The sequence below is a fragment of the Cupressus sempervirens genome, chromosome 11 (genome assembly GCF_028749045.1).
Source record: "Cupressus sempervirens isolate cs-2001-9-10 chromosome 11, ASM2874904v1, whole genome shotgun sequence".
NCBI classification, from domain to species: Eukaryota; Viridiplantae; Streptophyta; class Pinopsida; order Cupressales; family Cupressaceae; genus Cupressus; species Cupressus sempervirens.
The window spans coordinates 85,241,324-85,265,917 of record NC_143128.1 but is presented as its reverse complement, the minus strand read 5'-3'; the positions used below and the strand labels follow the sequence as shown (position 1 = coordinate 85,265,917).

The 24,594-nt window shown below is 36.5% G+C and overlaps 1 protein-coding gene across 4 annotated transcripts in view; it reads right to left on the bottom strand.

Moving 5' to 3' along the window:
* The window catches only part of LOC149528339 (uncharacterized), a 241,127-nt gene that overhangs the window by 155,849 nt on the left and 60,684 nt on the right, over window positions 1–24,594 (bottom strand). For all 4 annotated transcript variants that reach the window (XM_089811308.1, XM_089811304.1, XM_089811306.1 and 1 more), the window contains one exon: window positions 12,557–12,715. In XM_089811308.1, the coding sequence (XP_089667434.1) occupies window positions 12,557–12,715 (159 nt within the window). The remainder of the gene's footprint in view (window positions 1–12,556; window positions 12,716–24,594) is intronic.

The following is a 24,594-nucleotide window of genomic DNA, read 5'->3' as shown; positions in this document are numbered from 1 at the left end:
AAGATTCAAAATTCATTCTTCAAATATGATTCTATGAATATCATATATCATAAAGATGTTGATGATGACAATGAACCGAATAGCATGGAACAATGAAATAATAATAATGTATCATAGCCATATCAAAGTGAGTACCTAGGAAGCACCTGGGAAGCACCTTGTGAGCACCCAGGAAGCACCCTACAAGCACTCGAGAAGCACCCAGGAAGCACCCCGTGAGCACCCAAGAAGCACCCAAGCACTGCGTCCTCCCGGGGTGCTTGACCGATGCGACGGGGGTGCGGCGGCAGAAAATCTCCCGATGGGGGTGCGGCGGGTACGTGACGCACCCGCACGGGGTGCGCCAAGGACTATATTAAATTATGCTTCATAAGCAACAAGCCATTAAACAAACAAAAATCCAGCATGGAGAAAATTTTATTGTTTTGCCTCCAAAATAATTAAAAAGTGTCGACATGGCATTATGCCATATAGGGTGTGTACCCTAGCGAGTACCCGGTACGAGAAACTTGTCCCAGTACCTGGCACGTGTCCTAGGGGTCTAGGTACGCGTACCCATGCAACTATGGTATTGAATGATCTCTCTCCATCAAGTAATGGTTCGTTATGAACACTCTTTCATTTGTTAGTTATAGATAATTTTGTTATAGCCGTTAGCCCTCTTTCATATGAATATGTAGAGTATTTGTCTAATTGTATTTCATGTGAATATGGAAAGCAACATATTTTCAATAATAATATAATTGTTAATTATGGTTAGGAAAAGCATGTTACACAGGGTGAGGCAACATTGCCAATAATTGATTGGGCAAGGGAAGAGGAGGACAACATCAATCAAAGACACCAGATAAAATTCGTTTGTATTACCCTACTAGCACTTCTTACATGGCTCTTTCAATTGACGATGCAGGTAGGGTGCATATTGCAAATAGAAAAGCTAGCCTCAGTGTGCACGAGTCTGAACCAACGAGACTTCACTCTGTGGTACAAGGAACAAAATCTAGGACTACATCTTAAAAGCGAGCTAAGATGACAACTCAAGAAACAACTGTTGTAAACCTCGACCAAGAAAAGGAGCAGGGTTCCCCATTGCTAAACATTGAATAACAAAGTCAAGACATGTTGGATAGTGTCACCTTTGTTGCGGATGCCACGGTAACTCCCATGAAACTCGCAGAAAGGAAAGAGGCATCAGACTCAGTACCACAATGGTTAAGAAATTTAGTGTGCAAGAAGCCCAATCCAGTGCCTGTATCCATATCAATAAAGTATAATGGTAAGTACTCGGCAAAAACTTCCAAACCCAAAAGGGTCAAGAATTCTGCAAGATTGGTGACCGATTTAAAGAGCGGAAAAGTGGTTGCAAAGGTTGCATTCTATAAGCCAAAGGAACTTTAGATCTAAATGTTAATGACTTCAAGATGACCAAGGTTGATATGGGAGTTTTGGGCAGAGAAGCTAAGGAACTCAAACTAGATAATCATTGCGATGACCAAATATATTTATTCCTTCAGTGGTTTTGGAGCATTGCCCTTAGCATAGGTGCCACAGGCTTTTGATTCGAACACCCCTAACAACAAAAAGTTGTTGAATAAACTTCAACGAGGCAAGACTCTAGCCATAGCAATGAATGATTGGATTGACAAAGTAACCAAAAATGGATGTAAATTATCCCAGAATCTAATGTTGTTTTCAATCAAACGCAAGCATTGTTAGGGGAGATTCAAACTCAACTTCCTACTTAGGAGGCAGAGGAAGCAAAACGGTCTATTGTAGTTGTGCAAATTTAGGAGATCGAGAAGTATGGTATGAAAAAGTTCCTGACCGAAATTTGCCGACGCATGCGTGTTGTACAACCTGTAGAGAAAGATATACTGGAGGTGCTCTATATACAAATATGCTATCACAGGAGTTCTAGAAAGGCAAATCATGGAAATATATGACAGCATGACAAAAGATATGAAAGTCATTAATCCGACCGATATCCTACAGTATAAAGATGGAAGTTGCAGCATGGAAGTTGTACTGAAAACCTTTGAAGTAACCATGAAGGCCATCAAGGAAGAAATGAACCCCATGGTAGCAAACTTCACAAAGATCGCACAAGTCAAGGCCATGTTGTGCCTCTGCATGGATCATCTACACAAATATGCAAGCAGAATTGTAAATCTTGAGTGGGAGAACACATGGAGATTGTGTTTGTTGAACCTAAAGAACCCCAACACAAATGCGAAACTGGAGTTTGTCGATGTATACAGAAGCTGGAAACTCACTCAAGGCGCCACGATCAAAGATGACCAAGCTGACAAGGCAAGAACTAATATACATGTTTGCTTAATCTTTATGAATTTCTAATGAAATTTTTAGGCTCTGGAGACAGGTGTCCCCAAACAATGTTTAGTTCATTTAATTGTTTCTTTAACCACCAGGAGGTCAGGTTTTCGATGATACCTCTTGGCTATCTCAAACTATATATGTTGCCGCATAAATTGAAGTAGGGGTGAGAACTCTTAAGATAAAAACAATATAGATAGATAGCAGTAATTTTCATTTTAGAGCCTGGATGGAAATGGAATGAACTTATATGCTCTAAACAGTATCTCCAGCTTTGAACTTTGGTAATAGAAATTATAGTTCGGAAGTAATTTGGATCTGTTGTTTTCAAATTCATGAAGTTGGTGTTTCTTGAGGAAAGCTAAATTTATGCCTTATATGATTTCATTTGATTCAGACTATGTTGTCACTCTATCTTCAAATGTTTTCCTCATAATTTATGAATTCAATTTGGTTTATGAGAAGTGAAGGAATTTGCTTTTCAGTTCTTGTAATCAATTTTACATTCTCTTTAAGCTAAGCCTCATATCCAAGAATAAGGTGTGCAAGTGTAAGTACTTTCAATTTAAAAGTACCTATGTGTATATAAATAAGGTGAGATTCATTGAAAATCTTACAAGGGAGTTGTACCTTTTAATTCAGGGGGAAGTGAACATTGATACTAACTCAATTGTTGTGGATTATTTGTCTCTGAAAAGGAGTAATAGGGTCAAACTTGTTAGCATTCATTATGGAGACGAATCTGTTCACTAACAAGATCATAGCAACATCAAGATCAGCAGAGAAACATCAACAAGCCTGTTGAATGTAATTTATCAAGAAGGCAAAGAAGATTAGGGTCGACAACCAAAAATGGAAGTGCAAGTGCAATCGCCTACGGCAACAATGTCAACAATATAGAGGAAAGGATTCTGAGATGCCTGCATTGCATTTTCCTTGCAAAATGATTCAGTTTCCTAAAAAAGGCATCATACATGTGATGATCAATGTTGTATGTCCAAATTTGTCGGAAACATTAACCAATTGCGATGATCGAATTGCAAATATACACATCTCATGGAATGAGTGAAGTTAGGATGCAAATGGAATTTGAAGACAAAAGTGATTGCATGGAAGATGATGCTAAACAATAATGCAAGTAACAACATCAAGATCAACATGGGAAAGATCAAGACAAAGGAAACTTTTCATGAAGGAAGTAAACTAATAAAGCCGAAAAAACGGAAGATGAAGGTCGACAAAGTTCAACTAATCAAGGCCACAAGACAACAATAATTTTAAGTACACTTCAATGAAAAATTTCAGAAATGAGGAGGATGAAGAAGCAGAGTTGAAACAAATATTGCAAGATAAGCATGTTGAGGTGCACCGACTCATCCTCAACCAATAAAGTGGTTCCTGCTTGACGTGTACAAGTTCATCCAATCAAGTTATTCCAAGGAGACATGTGGAATGCATTTAATGTATTCCCCCATTAAATTTTCTCATTGGTTCATCCTTACAAAGAATATATAATCAAATTTCAAAGCAATGTAATTTCTCATTGGACGATATTTAAATATGTGTAGCCTGTATTAAATTTTGGGCCAACACTACAACAAAACTAAAACTTATTCACAAAGAGTTTTTACCCTGGGATAAACCCTCCTCGAGAAACAACCCAACCCCCAAAAAAATACCTCTCATTATTTCTCTGAATAAGAGCAGTACAATACTCTAAATATAAAGAACCCTTCACACAATAAGACAATTGTTAATGACTTTCAATAAGGCTGGAATGGAAACTTGACAACAGTTTATTGTTCGAACATGTACACCAAAAATAGAGATTCACCTCTCACATGTATGATAGAGAATTAATGTAGTTCCAATCCTGAAGAAAACACAATTACTCCTATCACACTTGATAAAAACATTGTTTGGAAAATATCTTCGAATAAATTGGAAAAAAACAAAACTAATGAACTAACACTGCATACGATCCAAAGACTCCAACTCCAGATAGAAAATTATGTATCCTACGTTAACTTTGATAAAAATACTCCCACAGAGAAAATGAGAAGTGAAACATCAAAAAACATAGTCAAAACAATGCTCTTGCAATCATGTATTGTTGCCACACAAATATCTTGAACAGTAACGGAGTACAGTGAAGGCCAAGAGTCGAAGACGTTACTTGGCATGCTAAACAAGGAGTATGATGAACACATCAACTATGAGCTAACAGCCAAGCAAGACTCTTGACATGAGAGATAGGACACCAACAAGAGATTCAAAATGTTCGAAATAATACATGACAAGGAATAAGAAATCGTTGGATTCAACAAATTCTCATGAGCTGGAACAAGCACATGGTGATGTAAAATATAGACATCTTAAGTGAACCGAGCATATCACTAAGTAGAGAGGAGAGCAATGCTAGCAACCATAAGGTCTGAGAAATAAGGCAGTACTTGTACAAGAATCAGGAAACAACTACAATGAACAACTAAAGCAAAGGGCAACAGAAAGTTGGAACAAAGATCATAAGAGCTTGCACAATAGATCTCTCTCGACACTATATAAACTTCAACACTCTCTCTTAGCAAGAGAGAGATCTTCAAGTTATTTTCATATGGCAAGAACATGAAGTTGCAATCAGGGAAAGTGTTATTAAAAGATTTATCATACAATTAACACTATTGTTATTACATTATAACAATAATCGATTGTTATCTCAAGATAACATTATCAACACATAGCAATTGTTATCACACTAACTATTGTTATCTCGCCATAACAATACCAAGACATAGCAAATGTTATCACAATAACTATTGTTATCTCAACAAAACAATATCAAAACATATTTCACCATAGCTACTCCTAGAGGGTGAAAACAAGTAATACAATTGCACCATATTGCCAACATGCCTACTCGCAAAGGGTGGATCCATCATGCCTACTCGCAATGAATGGAATGCCTTCACTATGCCTACTTGCAATGGATGGAATGTGTTCATCATGCCTAACTTCATCCTAGGAATAGGCTTAGTCAGAATAATAGTAACCTGTTTTTCAGTAGAAACATACTTTAGTTCAATAGCTTTTCTTTGAACCATATCTCTGAGATATTGATATTAAATTTCCATAGTTCAGATCTGTCATGAAATATAGCATTAACAGAAAGCTTTACACGACTTTGATTATCACACACAATCATAGTATGTTCAACATTTGACCAAAAAGATCAGGAAGTAATTTGTGAAGTCACACAACTTCTTTTGCAGCCATACATGTTGCAACATACTCTGCTTCACCGGTGCTTTGAGCCACACAAGCTTGCTTCCTGTTGCACCAAGAAATAATGCCTGAACCCAAGCTGAGACAGTAACCTAAAGTACTCTTTACATTAGTAGCACAACCTGCCCAATCTAAATCAGAAAAACCTACTAAAGTAAGTTCAGCCTTTGATAACAAAAAAAACCAATACCAAGGTACCAGGAACATATCTCAGAATATGCTTGGCTGCACCTAAATGTAAATGCTTTCGTTAACCGAGCACATCACTGAACAAAGAGGAGAGCAACACTAGCAACCATAAGGTTTGTGAAATAAGGCAGTACTTGTGCAAGAATCAGGAAACAACTACAATGAACAACTGAAGCAGAGAGCAAGAGGAAGTTGGAACGGAGAGCATAAGAGCTTGCGCAGTAGATCTTTCTTGATGCTATATAAACTTCAACACTCCCTCTTAGCAAGAGAGAGATCTTCAAAGTATTTTCACATGGCAAGAACCTGAAGTTGCTATTGATGAAAGTGTTAATACAAGATTTATCATAGGATTAACACTATTGTTATTACATTATAACAATGATCAATTGTTACTCAACATATCAATATCAAAACATAGCAATTGTTATCACACTAACTATTGTTATCTCACCATAACAATACCAAAACATAGCAAATGTTATCACAATAACTATTGTTATCTAAACAAAACAATATCAAAACATATTTCACCATAGCTACTCCTAGAGGGTGAAAACAAGCAATACAAAAACATATGCACCATATTTCCATCATGCCTACTCACAAAGGATGGCTTTCATCATGCCTACTCGCAGAGGGTGAACAAAGTGAGGACTTTCACCTCAATCTTCTCTAGGAGAAGATTGTATTTCTAACATGCCTACTCGCAAAGGGTGGATCCACCATGCCTACTCGCAGTGGATGGAATGCCTTCACCATGCCTACTCACAATGGATGGAATGCCTTCATCATGCCTACTTAAGGAAGATGAAACAAGGAGCTTCATTTTGAATTTCCCTCACAAAGATGTACTTACCATAAGAATACTTACTAAAGATGAGACTCTTTCTCAGCAAGCATGTCATTCTCCACTATGCCAAGCTTCTTCCGAAAGTAGTTTAACTTCATCCTAGGAATCGGCTTAGTCAGAATATCAACAACCAGTTCTTCAGTAGAAACATACTTGAGTTCAATAGCTTTCCTTTGAACCATGTCTCTGAGAGACTGATATTAAATTTCTACATGTTTGGATCTGTCATGAAATATAGCATTAACAGAAAGCTTTACACAACTTTGATCATCACACATTATCATAGTAGGTTCAACATTTGACCTAAAAGACCAGAAAATAATTTGTGAAGCCACACAACTTCTTTTGCAGCCATACATGTTGCAACATACTCTGCTTCACCGGTGCTTTGAGCCACACAAGTTTGCTTCCTGTTGCACCTAAGAAATCATGCCTGAACCCAAGCTGAAACAATAACCTAAAATACTCTTTCTGTCAGTAGCACAACCTGCCCAATCTAAATCAGAAAAACCTACTAAAGTAAGTTCAGCCTTTGATGCAAAAAATAAACCAATACCAAGGTACCACAAACATATCTCAGAAAATGCTTGGCTGCACCTAAATGTAATTGCTTTGGTTCACCGAGCATATCACTGAACAAAGAGGAGAGAAATGCTAGCAACCATAAGGTTTGCGAAATAGGTCAGTACTTGTGCAAGAATCAGGAAACAACTACGATGAACAATAGAAGCAGAGAGCAAGAGGAAGCTGGAATGGAGAGCATAAGAGCTTGCACAGTAGATCTTTCTTGACACTATATAAACTTCAACAGTCCCTCTTAGCAAGATAGAGATCTTCAAAGTATTTTCACATGGCAAGAACATGAAGTTGCAACCAATGAAAGTGTTAATACAAGATTTATCATAGGATTAACACTATTGTTATTACATTATAACAATAATCAATTGTTACTCAACATAACAATACCAAAACATAGCAATTGTTATCACACTAACTATTGCTATCTCGCCATAACAATACCAAAACATAGCAAATGTTATCACAATAACTATTGTTATCTCAACAAAACAATATCATAACATATTTCACCATAGCTACTCCTAGAGGGTGAAAACAAGTAATACAAATACACCATATTTCCATCATGCCTACTCACAAAGGATGGCTTTCACCATGCCTACTCGCAAAGGGTGAAAGAGTGTGGACTTTCACCTCAATCTTCTCCCAGAGAATACTGTATTTCCAACATGCCTACTTGCAGTGCATGGAATGCCTTCACCATGTCTACTCATAGTGGATGGATTGCCTTAATCATTCCTACTTGCAGAAGATGAAACAAGGAGCTTCATTTTGAACTTCCCTCACAAAGAAGTACAAACCATAAGAATTGTTACTAAAGCTGAGACTCTTTCCCAGTAAGCATATCATTCTCTACTATGTCAAGCTTCTTCCAAAAGTAGTTAAACTTCATCCTAGGAATAGGCTTAGTTAGAATATCGGTAACATGTTTTTCAGTAGAAACATACTCGAGTTTAATAGTTTTCCTTTGAACCATATCTCTGAGATAGTGATATTAAATTTTCATATGTTTGGATCTGTCATGAAAAATAGCATTAACAGAAAGCTTTACACAACTTTGATTATCACACATAATCATGGTAGGTTCAAATATAGACCAAAAAGACCAAGAAGTTAATTTTTGGGGATCAACGTCGGCAAACCAATCAATTGCTACACCTCTTAGGGTTGTTGGAAACTTTCAGACCCATTCATCTATGTCAGTTACGCCATTCGCCATCCAAATTGTTTCGCATGTCTTACAGTGTTTGATTGGACCGGCCGTTCCATCACCATCAAACTTTGGCAATTTTTCCTTTGGTCCAGCCATTACTATTCGAGTTGGAGGTACTTGTTGTGTACCCGCATTGTTCTGTACACTCACGTTGTTCCACACACCCTGACTGTTTTGTACACCCACGCTATTCTAAACACCCACGTTGTACTGCACACCTGCGTTGTTTCGAACAGTCATCTTATTTCCAACAATCGCGTTACTTGGAGAAAAAAGGTTTTCCTAAAGTCCTTACGGAAGTGTATCGCGGACGATGAGTTCACTCCACACTCGTGCTCCCTCGGCACTACCAACTGTGCAAGTCGATTCCCTTCCATCTGGATTCTCTTCTCTCGGTATCAAAAATTCCTCCCTTGTTTCTTCCACCAAATCCAACCGCTATTGAGTCTCTTCCAACAATTCCTCGATGCTTCCGTGTCCATTGGCAATCTGCTGAAACCTCCATCTGCACTCGGTTTGTTGTGCCAAAATTAAAATTTCTTGTGCAGTGCGTATTCTGTCTTTTCCCTTTATCTTATTTCAATCCTTGTTAAGCTGATTCAACATTAGTCTTCATTCCTCCGCCTTCGTTCTAGGTCCATTGGGCAACGACGCCAAATGTTTACCGTATGGGGTAAATAGTTTTAATGCATACAGACAATAGACAAGAACATGTAACACAACAGTACTCCTTTTATTATTCGCATATATGCCTAAGAGATTACATATTGCTTACAATGATGATTACAACAATGATCCAAAGTTGTACATATACCATCCCGAAGAACCTTCTCGAAGGGGCCCGTCGGCTACATAACAAAAACCTTCCCGAAGGAGCCCATTGGCTACATAACAATTACCGACGACATCAACCTTTCGGCTACTCAATATTTACCAATGATAGAAATCAGATTTCTTTTTATACCTAGAAAAAAAGTACATCCTCTAGATGGAGAGGAATAATAGAGTCCAATTTAAAAGAAGTGGAGCCAGCTCCTTCAACATAATAGTTAGCATCATCACCAAAAATGACATGCAGATGAGTGTCTTTTTCTTTCAAATCTAATAAATTTTCTTTGAAACCAGTGATGTGATGAGAGGCTTCATTATCAATCAACCATGTATCATTCTTACTAGGAACATCGCTGGAAAGAGCAGAAATAAAAGAAAACCTTAAAATGTATTGCAAGATTCCTTTTTAGAAGCGGAATTCTCTACATCTGCAACAGCTCCATGAGAAGGTTTTGGTTTCACGTGACAATCTCTTGCATAGTGACCAAACTTGTCACACCTAAAGCATTTAATGTGAGAGATTTCTTTTCTTTTTCTTCGAGGCAGGAAAAGAATCAAAACTTCTCTCTAAATCTCTTAACATTACCTTCCTTTCCCTTTCCTTTGAAAGTATGGGCAGCAAGCACACAATCATCTTCAAAGAAGGATTTGCAACTATTGCCTCTTGCTTCCAATATACATTCTTCTTGAGTTAAGATAGCTTCCAACCCTCTAGGAGTTGAGATACATATTCTAGAAAATTTCAGGGTTTCAATATTTCAAACTTAGTCAAATTTTATGGTTTCAAGATTTCAGAGACTTAGCCAAATTTCAGAATTCAGCATTTGTCTTTCAGCATGGTGTCCTATAGATGAGTGGTTGCAACCTTGAGCACTCATCTTGTGCATGACCGTCTGAGGGTCTCTGCTTATTATTCTTGACTATGTTATGGTTAGTTGGAAATAGACATGTATGTTTAACCAAGCTAGGAACTTTTACCTTAGGTTTTAAAAAAAGATCTCCTTTGGGTATTCTCATGATTCATGTGATCTTGGATTCTTTGTTGGTAAATACTAAATAGTGACGCTTGGGGATCTTTAGCATTTGGTTTATGTTAGTCTTATGTTGCTTTCTGGTGTGTTCCTGTTATTACATCTTACCTTTTTTTAAAATGCATTGCATCTCCGAGTGAAACATTACATAAGAGTTTGCACAAAAGATCTTTCTCAACACTATATAAACTTCAGCAGGTTGTAGTTAAGGCAAACCCTAATTAGGTTTATTTTTTAATAGTCTTGGTCATTAATCTTGAATCAATCTAAGTTGTCCATTGTACTTGAGACCTCTATATAAGGCTTGCTCATTTCATTTATGGGGAAGGTTTTTGATGAAATTGTTGCTGACATACTACAAAAGTAATTGCTAATTCATTAAAACTTGGTGAATACTTGAGTTATTTTGGAGTGTTGCAAGGTTTCCTATTTCTCACTTAGATAAGATTTGTTTATGTTGAGTAGATGATGATAGATGTTATTGTTGATTCATGCTAACGCTTTATTTTCATAAGTTTTGGTATTTGTTAGTTGCATGTTGAAGTGCAAGGTTAGATTAAACTCATTGCAAAGCACTTCACTGAAATCACTTCATGCTAATTAACTTGCATACTTTATAGTTTTGAAGTGTATACACAGTTTGAGAATCATCCACGCATCCTTAGATGATAGCACCTTCTTTTGCATAGTTGTTTAAGTTGGTGAAGTAAGGATTGATTGGTTTCACCTCATCATCAGCAGTCTATTGCATTGGTAAAGCTAGCAAGTGGGAAGTAACTATTGATAGATAATTTTGCACAAAGAATCAAAAAGTCTTTAACTATGCCATCCTCCTTCATTTTCTTGCGGAATGGCAAAGGAAAATATATGTTTGTTCCAACGGTGTCTAGCGCTCTATCTTCAGGAGTCCACTCTACTCCATGATAGTACTCTACAGTCACTACTACCTCACCGACATAGCTCTGATCAGCCTATTATTGTCTTTTTTGCACCCTTATCTCCTTTACAGGGTGTGAAAAGGCCGGCTAGTTCTACCAGTTCTGTTGGTCATTCCAGATCTATCAGATCTTGCAGTGGTTTCTCGGGTCAGCAACACTCCTCCACGAGTTCACAAAAACAATTCAGGGCTCCTATCCACTCATAGCCTTATGCTTCTGTGACTGATTTCTTTTTGCCAAGGAAGGACTCCTAGTCTTTACCTTGTCCTCTCTCTTCTTCTTCTTGTTTCTTATTATTCACTTTTCTCGGACATCGTTTGGTGCTCTTGCTGTTGTCAGCTATCCGGTTGTAAACTCTCAGTCCCATAGACCTTTTGTGGTCTTCTGTTGGACATTAATAATTTTATCTTATCTTATCTAATGAGCATAACAAATAAAACTATAGATGCTCCACAAAAGGCCACAAAAAGCCTACAAGACAATGATAATGCACAACCATTTTATAATTTTAGCACAAAGCACACAAGTCCGGCATTCAACATGAGCTTTCCCTAAGACAAAACTTCAAAGGGATATCCTTACATATTTCACAGTGCCTGTTCTTTTAAATACATGTCCCTAATATCCCATCAAACATCAACATAATCATTAGATACAATGTTAAGAACGATACAACTGCCATGCTCCTACATATCAGTAATTGTAAATGGATATCTCTGTAAGTTGCCTCCTGGGTCTTTTGCATGCTGATTTGACAATGGCAATAGTGCCAAGCAGATAAAAACCATGTTCAAAAAATTTAGATAAGTGGAACATCTGAACAGCCTTGAAACCAGTCATGTGCATTTCTTGTGCATGCTTGTAGCTGCCTTGTTTTTCTACATAGGCTTGAAAGAACAAAGGACCAAGGTCATTGCTATGTGGCAACAATTGCACTTTTTTATCTTACAGTATTACATACTGATATTTAAGTGAAAAATTTTGAAATAACCAAAAATTAGCAGGGACCATTTAATAATCTTTTCCATGCTTAATACTATCCTAGGTTGGCTCAAAATATGCAATGATGCTACCATGTATTCGGTGCTGCCATGATTGATATCTCAAATTTATTTGGAACATTACAAGAAGTTCAAAGTAAATGTTGCATACTTAAATATACACCACGCTTAATCATCAAGATTCTCAATAATTTTCTGGTAAACTCAATCTGTTCAAATATTGAACTATTCTGTTGAATATAACTTGTGATGAAATAAATAGAAGAGCTTATAAACTGATAGATTTTAAACATTTTAAGCCATACCTCAGCCCACACAAGCTTCTTTGGTCTAGTGTCATTACTCATACTGTTCTCATCTGATTTGGAATCTTCATTGACAGAGTCTTCCTCATCTACTAGATCAACAATAGCATCGGACTGAATGTGAGCAAAAGGCTCAGTGTTACTATGTTTGCTCTTCCCCTGCAAGGCATTGATGACAAGGAAATTATGGCACGAATAACAACAAATATGAAGAAAAAAATCATATACCTTTATGCAAAATTGCAACAAGGCAACCAAGAATATGATTGCAATCAATAAAAACTGCCCGAGAAACACACACACGGAATAACAATCAATAACATGTTTAAGCATAAATAAAAAGAAAAAAACTAAATATAATCGAGTTGGATAATTTTTTCATTGTACAAGTCACATCATCAGTACAATCTACAAAGTTGAAATATTTTTGCACGTATTGAGCTGAAAATGATCAACCTCCACGAAGCATTACCAATTTCAAAAGAGAGAAACTTCATCCCTCTCCTATCTGAGTTTGATAGCTTCTGCTGCTTTGTGATTTGTGTTATGCCAAGTCAAGAGTGATGAAAGAAAAGATTCCAAACGATAGTTTAAGATGTAAAGCCTTACTACACCAAAATCTTCTTTAATGAGCTATCCAGTTCACCCCCAAATGAGGTTTGTGATGCTCCTTTCCATCAGGATGACAGGCTTAACATTAGTATTGGTTTATGTATGGTAGCTTCAGTCATATAAACCTATGAGACTAAACTATTGAAGATACTATATATATATATCATGCAAGATCTAACAAACAAATATATATATAGGTATATATAGAGAGAGAGAGAGATTATATAATAATGATTCATGGAAAATATATATATATTTGTCATTATTTCAAATTCATAAATAAACAAATGCGAGTTAATTAATAGACATGTCCCATGAAAGGACATGTCTCACCTTGTCTCATCGACAGTATAAGTACAAGAAAGATTACTGCCTTTATAAAACACAAGCAACACAAATAGTGCCATTGCATTTGCAGCGATCTTTCATTATTCAACACGGTATCAGATCCAGGCAGCAAATGTAAGAAAATCAGAGTTCACCGATATTTATTGGTATTGAATACATTATACTTAACTTTATTTGGCACAATACATTAATTTGGTGGAAATGAAACTCAGCTTACCAATCCATGCTATTCTGCTCGGTTTTCTAAAAATATTCAGGAGAGGCTTATAACTACTATTATACCATGAGCTGCTATCAGCTCATTTCAATTCTTCCACATTTAACAGACATGTAATAAATTGTTCTCCCAAACACAAGGAATTGCACAGTGATGTGAGATAAATTAACTGCAAGGAAAATCAGAAATGTTAACTTTCTTTACCAGCCTAGTGCAAGCTCCTTGCCCTGCACCCTTCTTGCAATCATGATACAAACAGAAATACATGCAATGTGGACTGGATCTTTTCAATGCAGTCTCATACTATACCATGACAGAAGTAACAGGCAGAAAAATAATGCTCACGTTGGTTTGTTTCTTTTGCTCTTCACCAAATAAAAATTTACTCCATGCCATTTGTTTCCATCGTTGACACAGATATTGTCATTTGTTCTACGTTGTTTGAAGCTTGACTTTGGTGCCTCCGTTCACCTCAGATTGCTGCACTATTAAATGGAAGTCTTACATGCTTTGATACGATGTTGAAACTGGTAAGACAAAAAATAAATAAAGGATGATATGATATAAACTTATCCTGTGATAAATTTAACACTATAATAGGGCCGGGCTAATCACAGCAGGGTTCCTTAGTAGGACAGAGCGGGCATCCCACAAAAGCAAAGTGCATAGAATCTAGTGTAACACTGGTGTAGAGGGAGGTTGAGATGAGGGGACGTCGGGACGAGTTTCCAGGAAGGGAAAAAAGGGCCTCAATTCGGGGGTGGCTGGGGGATGGCAGCAGGAAGGCTGGGGGTTTAGGGATTGGGGAGGTGGGGTGCGGCACACTATACATGATATAGAACATGAAATGTTGGCTATGAAATGATGTTTCAGTATAAAATACAAAATTGATATATTTGTAAATAGCAAAATTGCAACACAAACTAGAACCATTGAACATTCAACATAGTAACATAGTACATACCCAATAGTAACATTCATATCAAGATTCAAATAGAAATCCAAATTATCAGCAAATAGGATTTATATTAGTTCTATCAAATATCAATTATAAATTTATATCATAAAGATAAAGATATTACAATGAGCAGCATCATGCATGATTTGAATCAGGATCAATATCAAAATGAATACAAAATCGTGTAGAAATAACAAAATGGAGTGATGGGATGCCTCTAATCATCCCTCAAGACAAAGTACTCATCTATGCAACTACTGGACCATCAACCAACCCTACATCTCTTTCTAATGCAATCTCATCCTCATCAATATGAGATAGATCCTCTGGCTCTACATCCCATCGTGCTACTAGGCTCTCTTTGTACACATGTGCCTTGCAATCTATAATATGCAAGACACTATGTACAACAAGCTTCTCCGCTATCTTAGAGGTAAGTTTGTTCCTCTTAACAAAGTGGATGCAACACTCAAGCACTCAATTAAAGGTAAGCTTGTTCCTCTTAACAAAGTGGATGAAGCACCCAAACACACAAGTACCCAAGCACCCAAGCACCAAAGAACCCAAGAGATGCAGCACCAGGTGTGGCTGCAGTGCGGCAGCGCTTGGGAGGCAGTGCGAGTGCTTGGGTGTGTCAAGTATCTGTCCCAGAAAGTCTAGCACTCGGTTAGAGGAGTCCAGGGCTGGGTGCGCATCCACATGTTACACAGGTAGAATCTCTCTTCTTACCTTGATCGGAATAAAGCCTGACAAATTATAATTATAACAGTGAGTTGAGTACACAATACTCATTGAAATTAGTTTCCACATGGACCAAGTATGGAATAAATAACCATGGATGGACAGGCAAAGACTAACAGATTTATATAACCAATAATAAAAGAAGAGGGCATTATTAAACATAAACAAGTAAATAAGGAATGCTGAGGACAATAGAAGTAAACAGACCCACCGTTAACAAACAGAATAACAAAATCATATTTCAAAAGACATATAGTTAACACAATTTAGCGATAATATATTATGCAGAAGATAAAATGGTTTGGCCTGAGCAGTCAAAGAAATCGATTAACGAAATTGTGGAAGTTAGTGGGAGAGATATAATCGGCACTCAATTTATATAATATTAAGTCAAACAGAATGCCACTTTGATCCATACACACCTTGTCGATCACCACACTAAACTCATAAGTAAATATATGTACATTTGGCATCACAAGTTTAAGGATAATATGATTTGAGTCTTACTGTGGATCTCCATTGGAGCAACTTATATCAAGGATGCACAAATAAGTATTCATTATTCTTGAGTATTATAGTTGTATCTTATTTGTATTTCTATACATACTATAAGAGCTATTCACCTTGATCTTTTCGTTTCTCTTCGGGGATGTTTTTGCAGGAAAAGGAAGATTGATATCAGAAAGAAGGAGTCTAACACTTCATCAGAGGCAACATTAGATTCGGAGCTCAAAAGATTGATATTCAGAGGGAGTCTGAAAATCCATGAGACAGCATGATTTAATGGGCCTATCCCTTGTGTACATCATGAGAAAGTGAGGACTTCCAAATGTTGAAGTAATAGCTTCAATCGGATCTAATCTATACATACATATATGTATATATGTATATATGTATATATATGTAATTGATCTCCTTACATCTGAAACTATGATCATGCCCAGATTGGGCTCCATGCAGTCTGCAAATATTATCCTTATATGCTCAGCAATCGGTTTTCGAAACTGTATATTAATGTTGGCAGATATACATATGCATTTGTGTGCCACATCATGTTCAAATCACCATGATTATGTTAAAATCACTAAACTCAATTAGTTAAAGTAATGGCCATGAAAGGCCACAACCCTTTGTTGGTCATCCCACGTAAGAATCATGTCCTTACGTGGACATGACTGTCCAATCTGATATATAATGCAAAGATATAGATGTGAGTAGAACCAATAACAACGGCACTTCTACATCTGCATCTAATACTTACCCATTAGACTATTACTTCTTCCTGCAAGAATTAAACACAAAGCGATCGAGGAGTCAACGAGATAGTATGTGTGTGTGTGTGTGAAAGCATATACCAATTGAGTCAAGTATAGTATATCAATCTGAACTAAAAGAACTGTATACATCAGTCTAACTTGTTAAGTAACATGGATCGGTTTTCGCTAACGTAATTACACTACCATGGTTATTGGTGTATTCCAAATGCAGATCCCAATCTCTTATGAATATAAGAGTAGGAGAGATATTTCATGAAGAGACATGTCTATATGATAAATCATCATTAGTTAGTATATATTAACAATATAAATCACAATATAACATATGTATTATATATAATATATATGAATATGTATATATATGTATATATATGTATATATGTATATATATAGTATATATATCAACATTGTATCTTAAGATTAAATCAATCCGACTATAGCTATAATCTTAACACTCCCTCTTAGCTAGGGAGGATTTGTTATGGAACATAATATGCTCTAAAGCATATGGAGATATATCATCTCAAAGTCATATTCCTGGAATGACATATTTACGGATATTAACATAAATCCATCAACACACACATATATTAACATAGATTACATATGAAATTTGCTTCAATTCAACACTCCCTCTTTAACAAGGAGAGAACTAAAGCAATTATAATACAAGATTTGAACACCACCTTAAGTGTGGTCTAAGATAGATTTTAGTTATGGTGTCTGGTGAGATCCGGCCCAAAGAACCATAACAAATTAATTTTCATGGTCTCCGGCAAAATTTGGCCCGAAGAACTAAGATAACACTTGGTCCAACACATTTTGGTGTTAGGAGACAGGTCAACTATTGATAAGATCATCACCTTACAATAATTACCTTCTATTCATTATCATAACTTCCGACACTCCGAGACAGTAACTTAATGTAGTTTGCTACTGATAAGATCATCACCTTTCAAGAGCTCCCCTCTAAATATAAACATCAATGAAAGATCGTCACCTTTCATGACATAATCACAACAACATCATGTAGTAACTCACATGATATTCATCATGAACCAAGCCAGAGGGAGGACCCACCATAGCTGCTACTAGAGGGTGGAACGAAGGCTTTCACCTTAATTTTCTCTCACAGAGACGAATGCATTACAAGGAATTTCACTTAGAACTTCTCCTCATAGAGAAGATGTCATTTCGCAAAGGATTGCACTTCAAAATTCTCCCTCTGAACATCGATCCTAGGAAGTCAAGTCCTCTAGTTACTTCCTCGGAAACTCTCTTCACCCAAGGATGCCAATCAAACTCACTCTGAATCTAATATCAATCTTTTGATTTTCTAGTGATAAGTCAATACTTCCTCATAATGCACTCAAGAGTAGGCCCATCAAAATCATGCAGTCATACACATCTATTTCTAAACTCCCTCCAAGTACTAATCTTCTAAGCTCCCGCGTAGCCTTGGAAAAAGTGTCAAACTCCCTCTTAATGTAGAAGAATTTCATAACCTCAATCATCAAAGATGTTTTCTTCAAGAGCCTCACTTTATCCATCTTGATCATCAGGGTCTTTGGAGCTATTATCATTAGATTGAGTCTACACAATATTTTGTAGCATATGTAGAGTACCAACCTTTTTTTTTTCTTGTAAGAATATCCTCAAACAGTAACGAAAAGATAGAGGCAATCAACCCTTATAGCATAATAGAATTACAATTATGAGAGACTACAAAGAGTAGATAAATGTAAAAGATAAGAATACTTATCTGCATGTGAAGATTCAAAATTTGTCTTTTTAGGTTATTTAAGAATGGAACATCTACCCTCTAAATAGGGTTCAATTTGGGAATGGAACATTGACTAATATTCCCCACACAATTTAAAATTTCCACTCATTCTTATATTGTTGAAAAATTTTGTATCAAATATAATGCCTTTTTACGTTCCAACTTGCTATTTTCGTCCATTGAAGGTCCAAACATTCGTCTAGCTTAATAGTAGAAGCAAACATGTCCTTCCATTTTCTCAACTTGTCCACAATACAACAATATCTTTATTGAGTATGATTGTGCCACCTATATGAATCTACAACTCATATGTCGAGTTTCATTCATCAAAGAGAGACTCGTATATGGTTCAAATGAATTCTTAAAAGCTTCATTAAAGTCTCACAACTCAAGTTTTCTTTGTTCATGCAAAGGTATTTGTTTGATCTTTTGATTAAACCTATATTACGCACATCTTGCAATTTGTATATTCTAAATTTATATCATTGGTGAATATCGTATGTTGATATTATGTAGACCTGAAGTCAATTTATGAAGCATGGTCCTCTTGACTACTACAATTTATTGATCCCTAGAGAATCCATCATGGTTTACTCCCTATGAATCAATACAATCGAGATCACTGAAGATTGACTAAATCATATCATCTATCCACTCCCTTTCTTTCAAGGTTGCTTCTAATGAAATGTCAGGTTCCCTCTAAATCTCAATCTCCTAAACTCCTCATCCAAGGTTGTCTTTGAAGAAATGTCATACTCCCTATAAATTTGATATCAATCTCCATTTTCTTGCAATAACATTCTTGGACAAAAAGATTGAGGCAAATGCTCATATAAAAATACAAGTAAGATATTACCACAATAGAATACTCAATGATAATAAATTCTAATTTATATATCAATAATCCTTTTATTTGATCTATGAATATTCCTTTTATTTGATATTTCGTTGCATTAAACATTAATCTAAGAATGATCCCCATTATTTCAAAATAATAAATATCTAATTTAAGTATATACATTAAACACATATACATATATTTCATTTTCTATAGATATACTTTAATCGATATTTTAAACATTATTATTTTCTTAAGGGATCAATATAATATTGTCCTAGCTATAACTTGGATGAATGTACTCTCCATATACCCTTATAACTTTCGTGATTGATGTCATTATTCATAACAAATTGTTTAGAAAACCTATTTTACTTTATATACACATATAATCATCATATATTTTTCAGTTATACTATCTTATATAATATAACTACAAAATAAGTACTAGCAATGATGCATATTATCTTTAAAAACTCTAAGTATGCCCTAATAGAATGTTTTGGTACCAAAGAACAATTTTCTAAATGCTTTTGGTTTTATTGAAACTTTCAGTGAATACAAAGCAATTATTGATACTAACCAACCAACTCAAAATTATTTATTATTGAGTTAAAGAAAATAAGGCAATTTCATAACCTGAATTTTCAGAGTTCAAACAATGATGGAAGCTAATTGTAAGCCACTGCAGGAACTATTATTTGAGGGAGGCATCCAAAATGTATTAATTGTGGTGCCAACTTTCAATGCCAGCCAACTCCAGTTCCAACGCTCAATGCCAAAATTGATTTGGCCTCTAATAATTTACGCAGGCAGATTGTTTGACATCTGAGGTCAAACCAAGTTCAGACGTTATCCACGTGATTGCAAGATGTGGATGTCGTGTCTTGTTGGCTAACTCTCCCTACCGCGAGGATTGACTTCAATCACCAGGCCCCTTGAAGGCAATTCGCAACTCAAGCGCTGGTCTAGTATGTTCACGCAGATCGTATGTTGTCCTCACTACCAAGTCGTGATCAGAATTGCTCAGGAACAAACCGCAAGTCCAACTGTCATGTCGTCCCACCTTCAAATGTAGAGTTGATGGAATTACCTGACCATTTGGCATTTGAATATCAAATCTGCCGACCTCTAGATTTTTAATTGTCCGCAAGCAATGCACAAGTTGTGATCCCAAGGCAATTCGCAGGGTAGCATAAGATTCACAATACTTCTCACCAATTTTCTTCACCTTCTTCCAGTGATAAAGAATGATCTCCCAAACACAGTTGACACAGTAGGAAATAGGCAAATTGTTTACTTCAACACAATTTGCAGTAGAATTCACAAGAAATTCTTAGAAATATCAAAAACCCTCAGACAAATGCTCAAGATGAAAGATTAATAAATATTCAACATGCTTTTCTCTTCAAAATGAAGTCATATTTATAAGACTGTATGCAACCTAGCTTCACCTCGACATTTCTCACTTAAACATTGCTTTATAATATAAAGTCCAATTACTTTATAATATAAAGCACCATAATTAATCACCAATGCATTAAATAATCATTAAGTCTCAATATAATTGCAATAAATATGACTTCACTAAATCAATTCGCCTTGAGCCAAAAGCAAAATGATAAGTAACCAACAATGTCAAAACTGCCTTGACCAAAATAGCAACTGACCAAAAGTGACTTACTAAAAATAGTAAATCCAAAAATAGCAAATCCATATCAAAGACCCCCAAAACCAAATGTCAACTCACAGGGGTCGCACTGATGAGCTCACAAATCCAAACTCCAAAAACTACTAAATCGGGGACATTACAATCCTCCCTACCCAAGATTGCTTGTCCTCAAGCAATTGCAATCCGGGATGCTGTAGAATATCCTTAGGCTAGCAAATGGTGTCCTCGTATAGAAGATTCTGCCACTTAACCAAAAACTCACGAGTGGTCCTCCGTCGCAACTATCTTTTCCTAGTATCAAGAATTGCCTCCGAAATCAACTCCAATCTTCCTTCATCATCCAACGGAGGCAATATAGGAGAAGGTATCACATGATGACCCAAAGCCCCCTTGAGGCGTGAAACATGAAACACATTATGAACTTTGCTGTCATCAGGCAATTGCAACTCATATGCCACCTCACCAACCCGCTTCACAATCCGAAAGGTACCATAAATACATGGCTTAAGTTTCTCAGCACCACTTTTTTTTATCGAAGACTGTCGATACAGCTACAACATCAAATAAACCATGTCACCCAACTAAAATGTCCAACCTATTCTTCGTTGATCAGCATACTACTTTTGCTAATTCTAAGCTCTCTGTATGTTATCTCTCAATGATCTAACTACATCTTGGCTATTCTGCAACATATCTACCACACTCGGCACCCTACTATCACTACATAATAAATCCATACAACTAGGTGGATCGTACCCATACAAACCCTAAAAGGCGACATCTGCATAGTCATATGATGAGTAGAATTGTAGCAATACTCACATAAGTGAATCCACTTTACCCACGCCTTCTGCTGAGAAGAGACATAATTCCACAAATAACCTTCAGCCCACTTGTACACTATTTTTGTTTGTCCATCCATCTACGGATGGTAGTTGGTGCTAGGGGTCAGCTCAGTCCCACACAATCTAAAAATCCCCTACCAAGAATGACTCTGGAATCTACTGTCACAGTCACTCATGATGGTTTTAGGTAAACCATGCAACCTAAAGATCTCTCTAAAAAATAATTCAGCCAACTACATAGCTAAATAGGTAGTGGTAATAGGGAAGAAATGAGCATACTTTGTAAGCCTATATACCACAACATATATACAATCCCGTACTTGAGCTTTCAATGAAGTCCATTAAAATTCCCTCCCACTTCCTTTCAGGGATAGGAAGCGGTTGTAATAAACCATCGAACATGGTGATGAACATCAGCCTTTAACTCCTTCCATGTAAATCTCTCTTGAACCTATCTATAAGTTTTGAAAAACCCTAGATGACCAGCCATAGGAGAATCATGGAACGCTCGTAGGATAATCTTACGCACATTTGACTCTACAATCAAGTATATCCTCCCTTTGTAGATAATCAACTCTCCTGAAAAAGAATATCTATCATCCTAAATATTGCTATCTACAATACCTGAGGCCAACTGATCCCTAGCATATTCAGCAGAAATTAAGTGTCTCCAATCCTCTACTATATTGGAAACTATACAAAGATAAGGTCTCCTAGAAAGGGCATCTGCATCAACATTTTGAGTTCCCTTGATATAAGAGATATCAAAATCGTAAGACTGTAGCTTTGTCATGTCCCCTTTCTAGAGTGGACATCAGAGACGACAGAGTTGGCCTATCATTAGAGTCTCATAGGCTGGCAGTGGTGTTTAGAGACTCAATCAGGGTACACAGTGTTCGGATCTGGAGTTTTAGACAGTAGGAGAGCAGTTGAGAGCAGTTCCTTAATTGTAGGAGGAGTTTCCTACATTTTAGGAGGTGAAGATGGGTTATAGTCTTGAGTCTCTATGAGATCATTCTATGGTTTTAGTTTCGCGAGATTCGGAGACATTCCTATTTTTTAGGAGTTTCCCTAATTTTGAGAGATGAGACTGTCAGTTATTTCAGATTATCCAGCATCAGTCACAGGAGGTGATAAGTTCAGTTTCACCTTGTACAGGTGTTGTGGCTATCAGTTCCCTATTTGGGAAGTATTTTAATATATTTAAATATTCTCCTAAGTTAGCATTTTAATAATTTAAATAAGGCTAAGTTATAGCCATTTTGGAGTAATGAGGGGTTCTTTGGCCTCATCTGGTGAACATCCCTTGGTGTAATAGCTCGTTGGAAAGGTCTTGAACTTTTCTAAATATTTCTCTTTTGACTTAGAGCAATTCGAAGAACGGATTTCTTTCTACTGGAAAAAATGTCATTTTCTAGATACTTGACCACTTTAAAAATGAGAAATATACAATTTTAACCCAACGCCACATGGAGACACTTTTAGGGTTCGAGCTAAGTTTGGTGGGTTATAAGGAGGTAAAGACAAAGTTCAAAGGCATTATTGACATATTACATCTTCGATTTGTGATTTGGACTCTGATTGAGCTTTCAACACTTGGGATGCCAACCCCACTTGCTTTGCCTGTTTGGGAAGTAGCTCCCAAAACAGTGGTTTAGATTTGTTGCAGTCAGAAGCATCTTGGAGATTGGGCATTGTTTCTTCTGGAGAAAGCAGTATTGAGTCAGAGTTTTAGCTGGGATTTGAGTATTCTATCCACATGTGGGCACTTTGCAGCTGTACGGCAGCACCTAGCAGCCATATTCCTTCCCACGTGCAGCAATAGAGAGCTGGAACCTGGCCATAGCTTCCTTCTGGGCTCGTATTTCTCCTTCACGCCTTTTGGTTGGGTTTATCCTTTGTTGTAATCATCTGGATATTATTGTAAATCTTCATCTGGTTACAATTTAGGTTTTATATTCAAAAATCTGCTTGAAGTAAAATTGCTTTGATTGTATTTGGAATGTATTTTCAGAACTGGTTCATGTTATTGTACTTCTGCTATTACTTATTAAAAAATCATCAAAAATATAAAACAATCAAACCCTTCTGCAACTTCTATCTAGTTCTGCAAGAAAATTTTAATAAACAGGGAAAACAAATTTAAAAATATAAAATTACAGCAGATCAGCGGAAGAGATCCATCAAGGATTTTTCAGTGGTATCAAAGACTAGAACCTGCCAGCCTGTTGGAAAAGAAATCAATTCAGTTATAGGCCAATACCATGGCTAGAAATAAAAATGGGTGCTCTAAGGTTTCATCTTCGTTAACAAGCACAAGTAAGATGCCTCTTGCCAAGACATTCAATGTTGCAGTTATAAGCAGCTACCATCAGTATTGTTCTCTTCCTAAGGAGATACGCAACCTCCTTTCCTTTACAGAATTTATGGGTGTACCTGAAGCAGATAATAACTAGGTATCTACAAGCTCCTTTTAGCAGCAAAAAAGAGAAAGAAATATTAAATGATAATAAAGAAGCCATTGGTCACAAATTGGAAGAGATTACAATCAAGGGACAAACCATTAGAGATGTTGTAAATGTGACACCAAGGTGTGAGGCCTATTCTGAAATTTGCAACAGCAGTTCAAATCACGAGGTAACATTTATTTCAAATGGAGGTAATGATGTTGATGATGGTATTCAACTTAAGAATGGGATGACAAGTTTAGTATGCAGGCAGTCTGATTTTGAATCTCATAGAAGCCA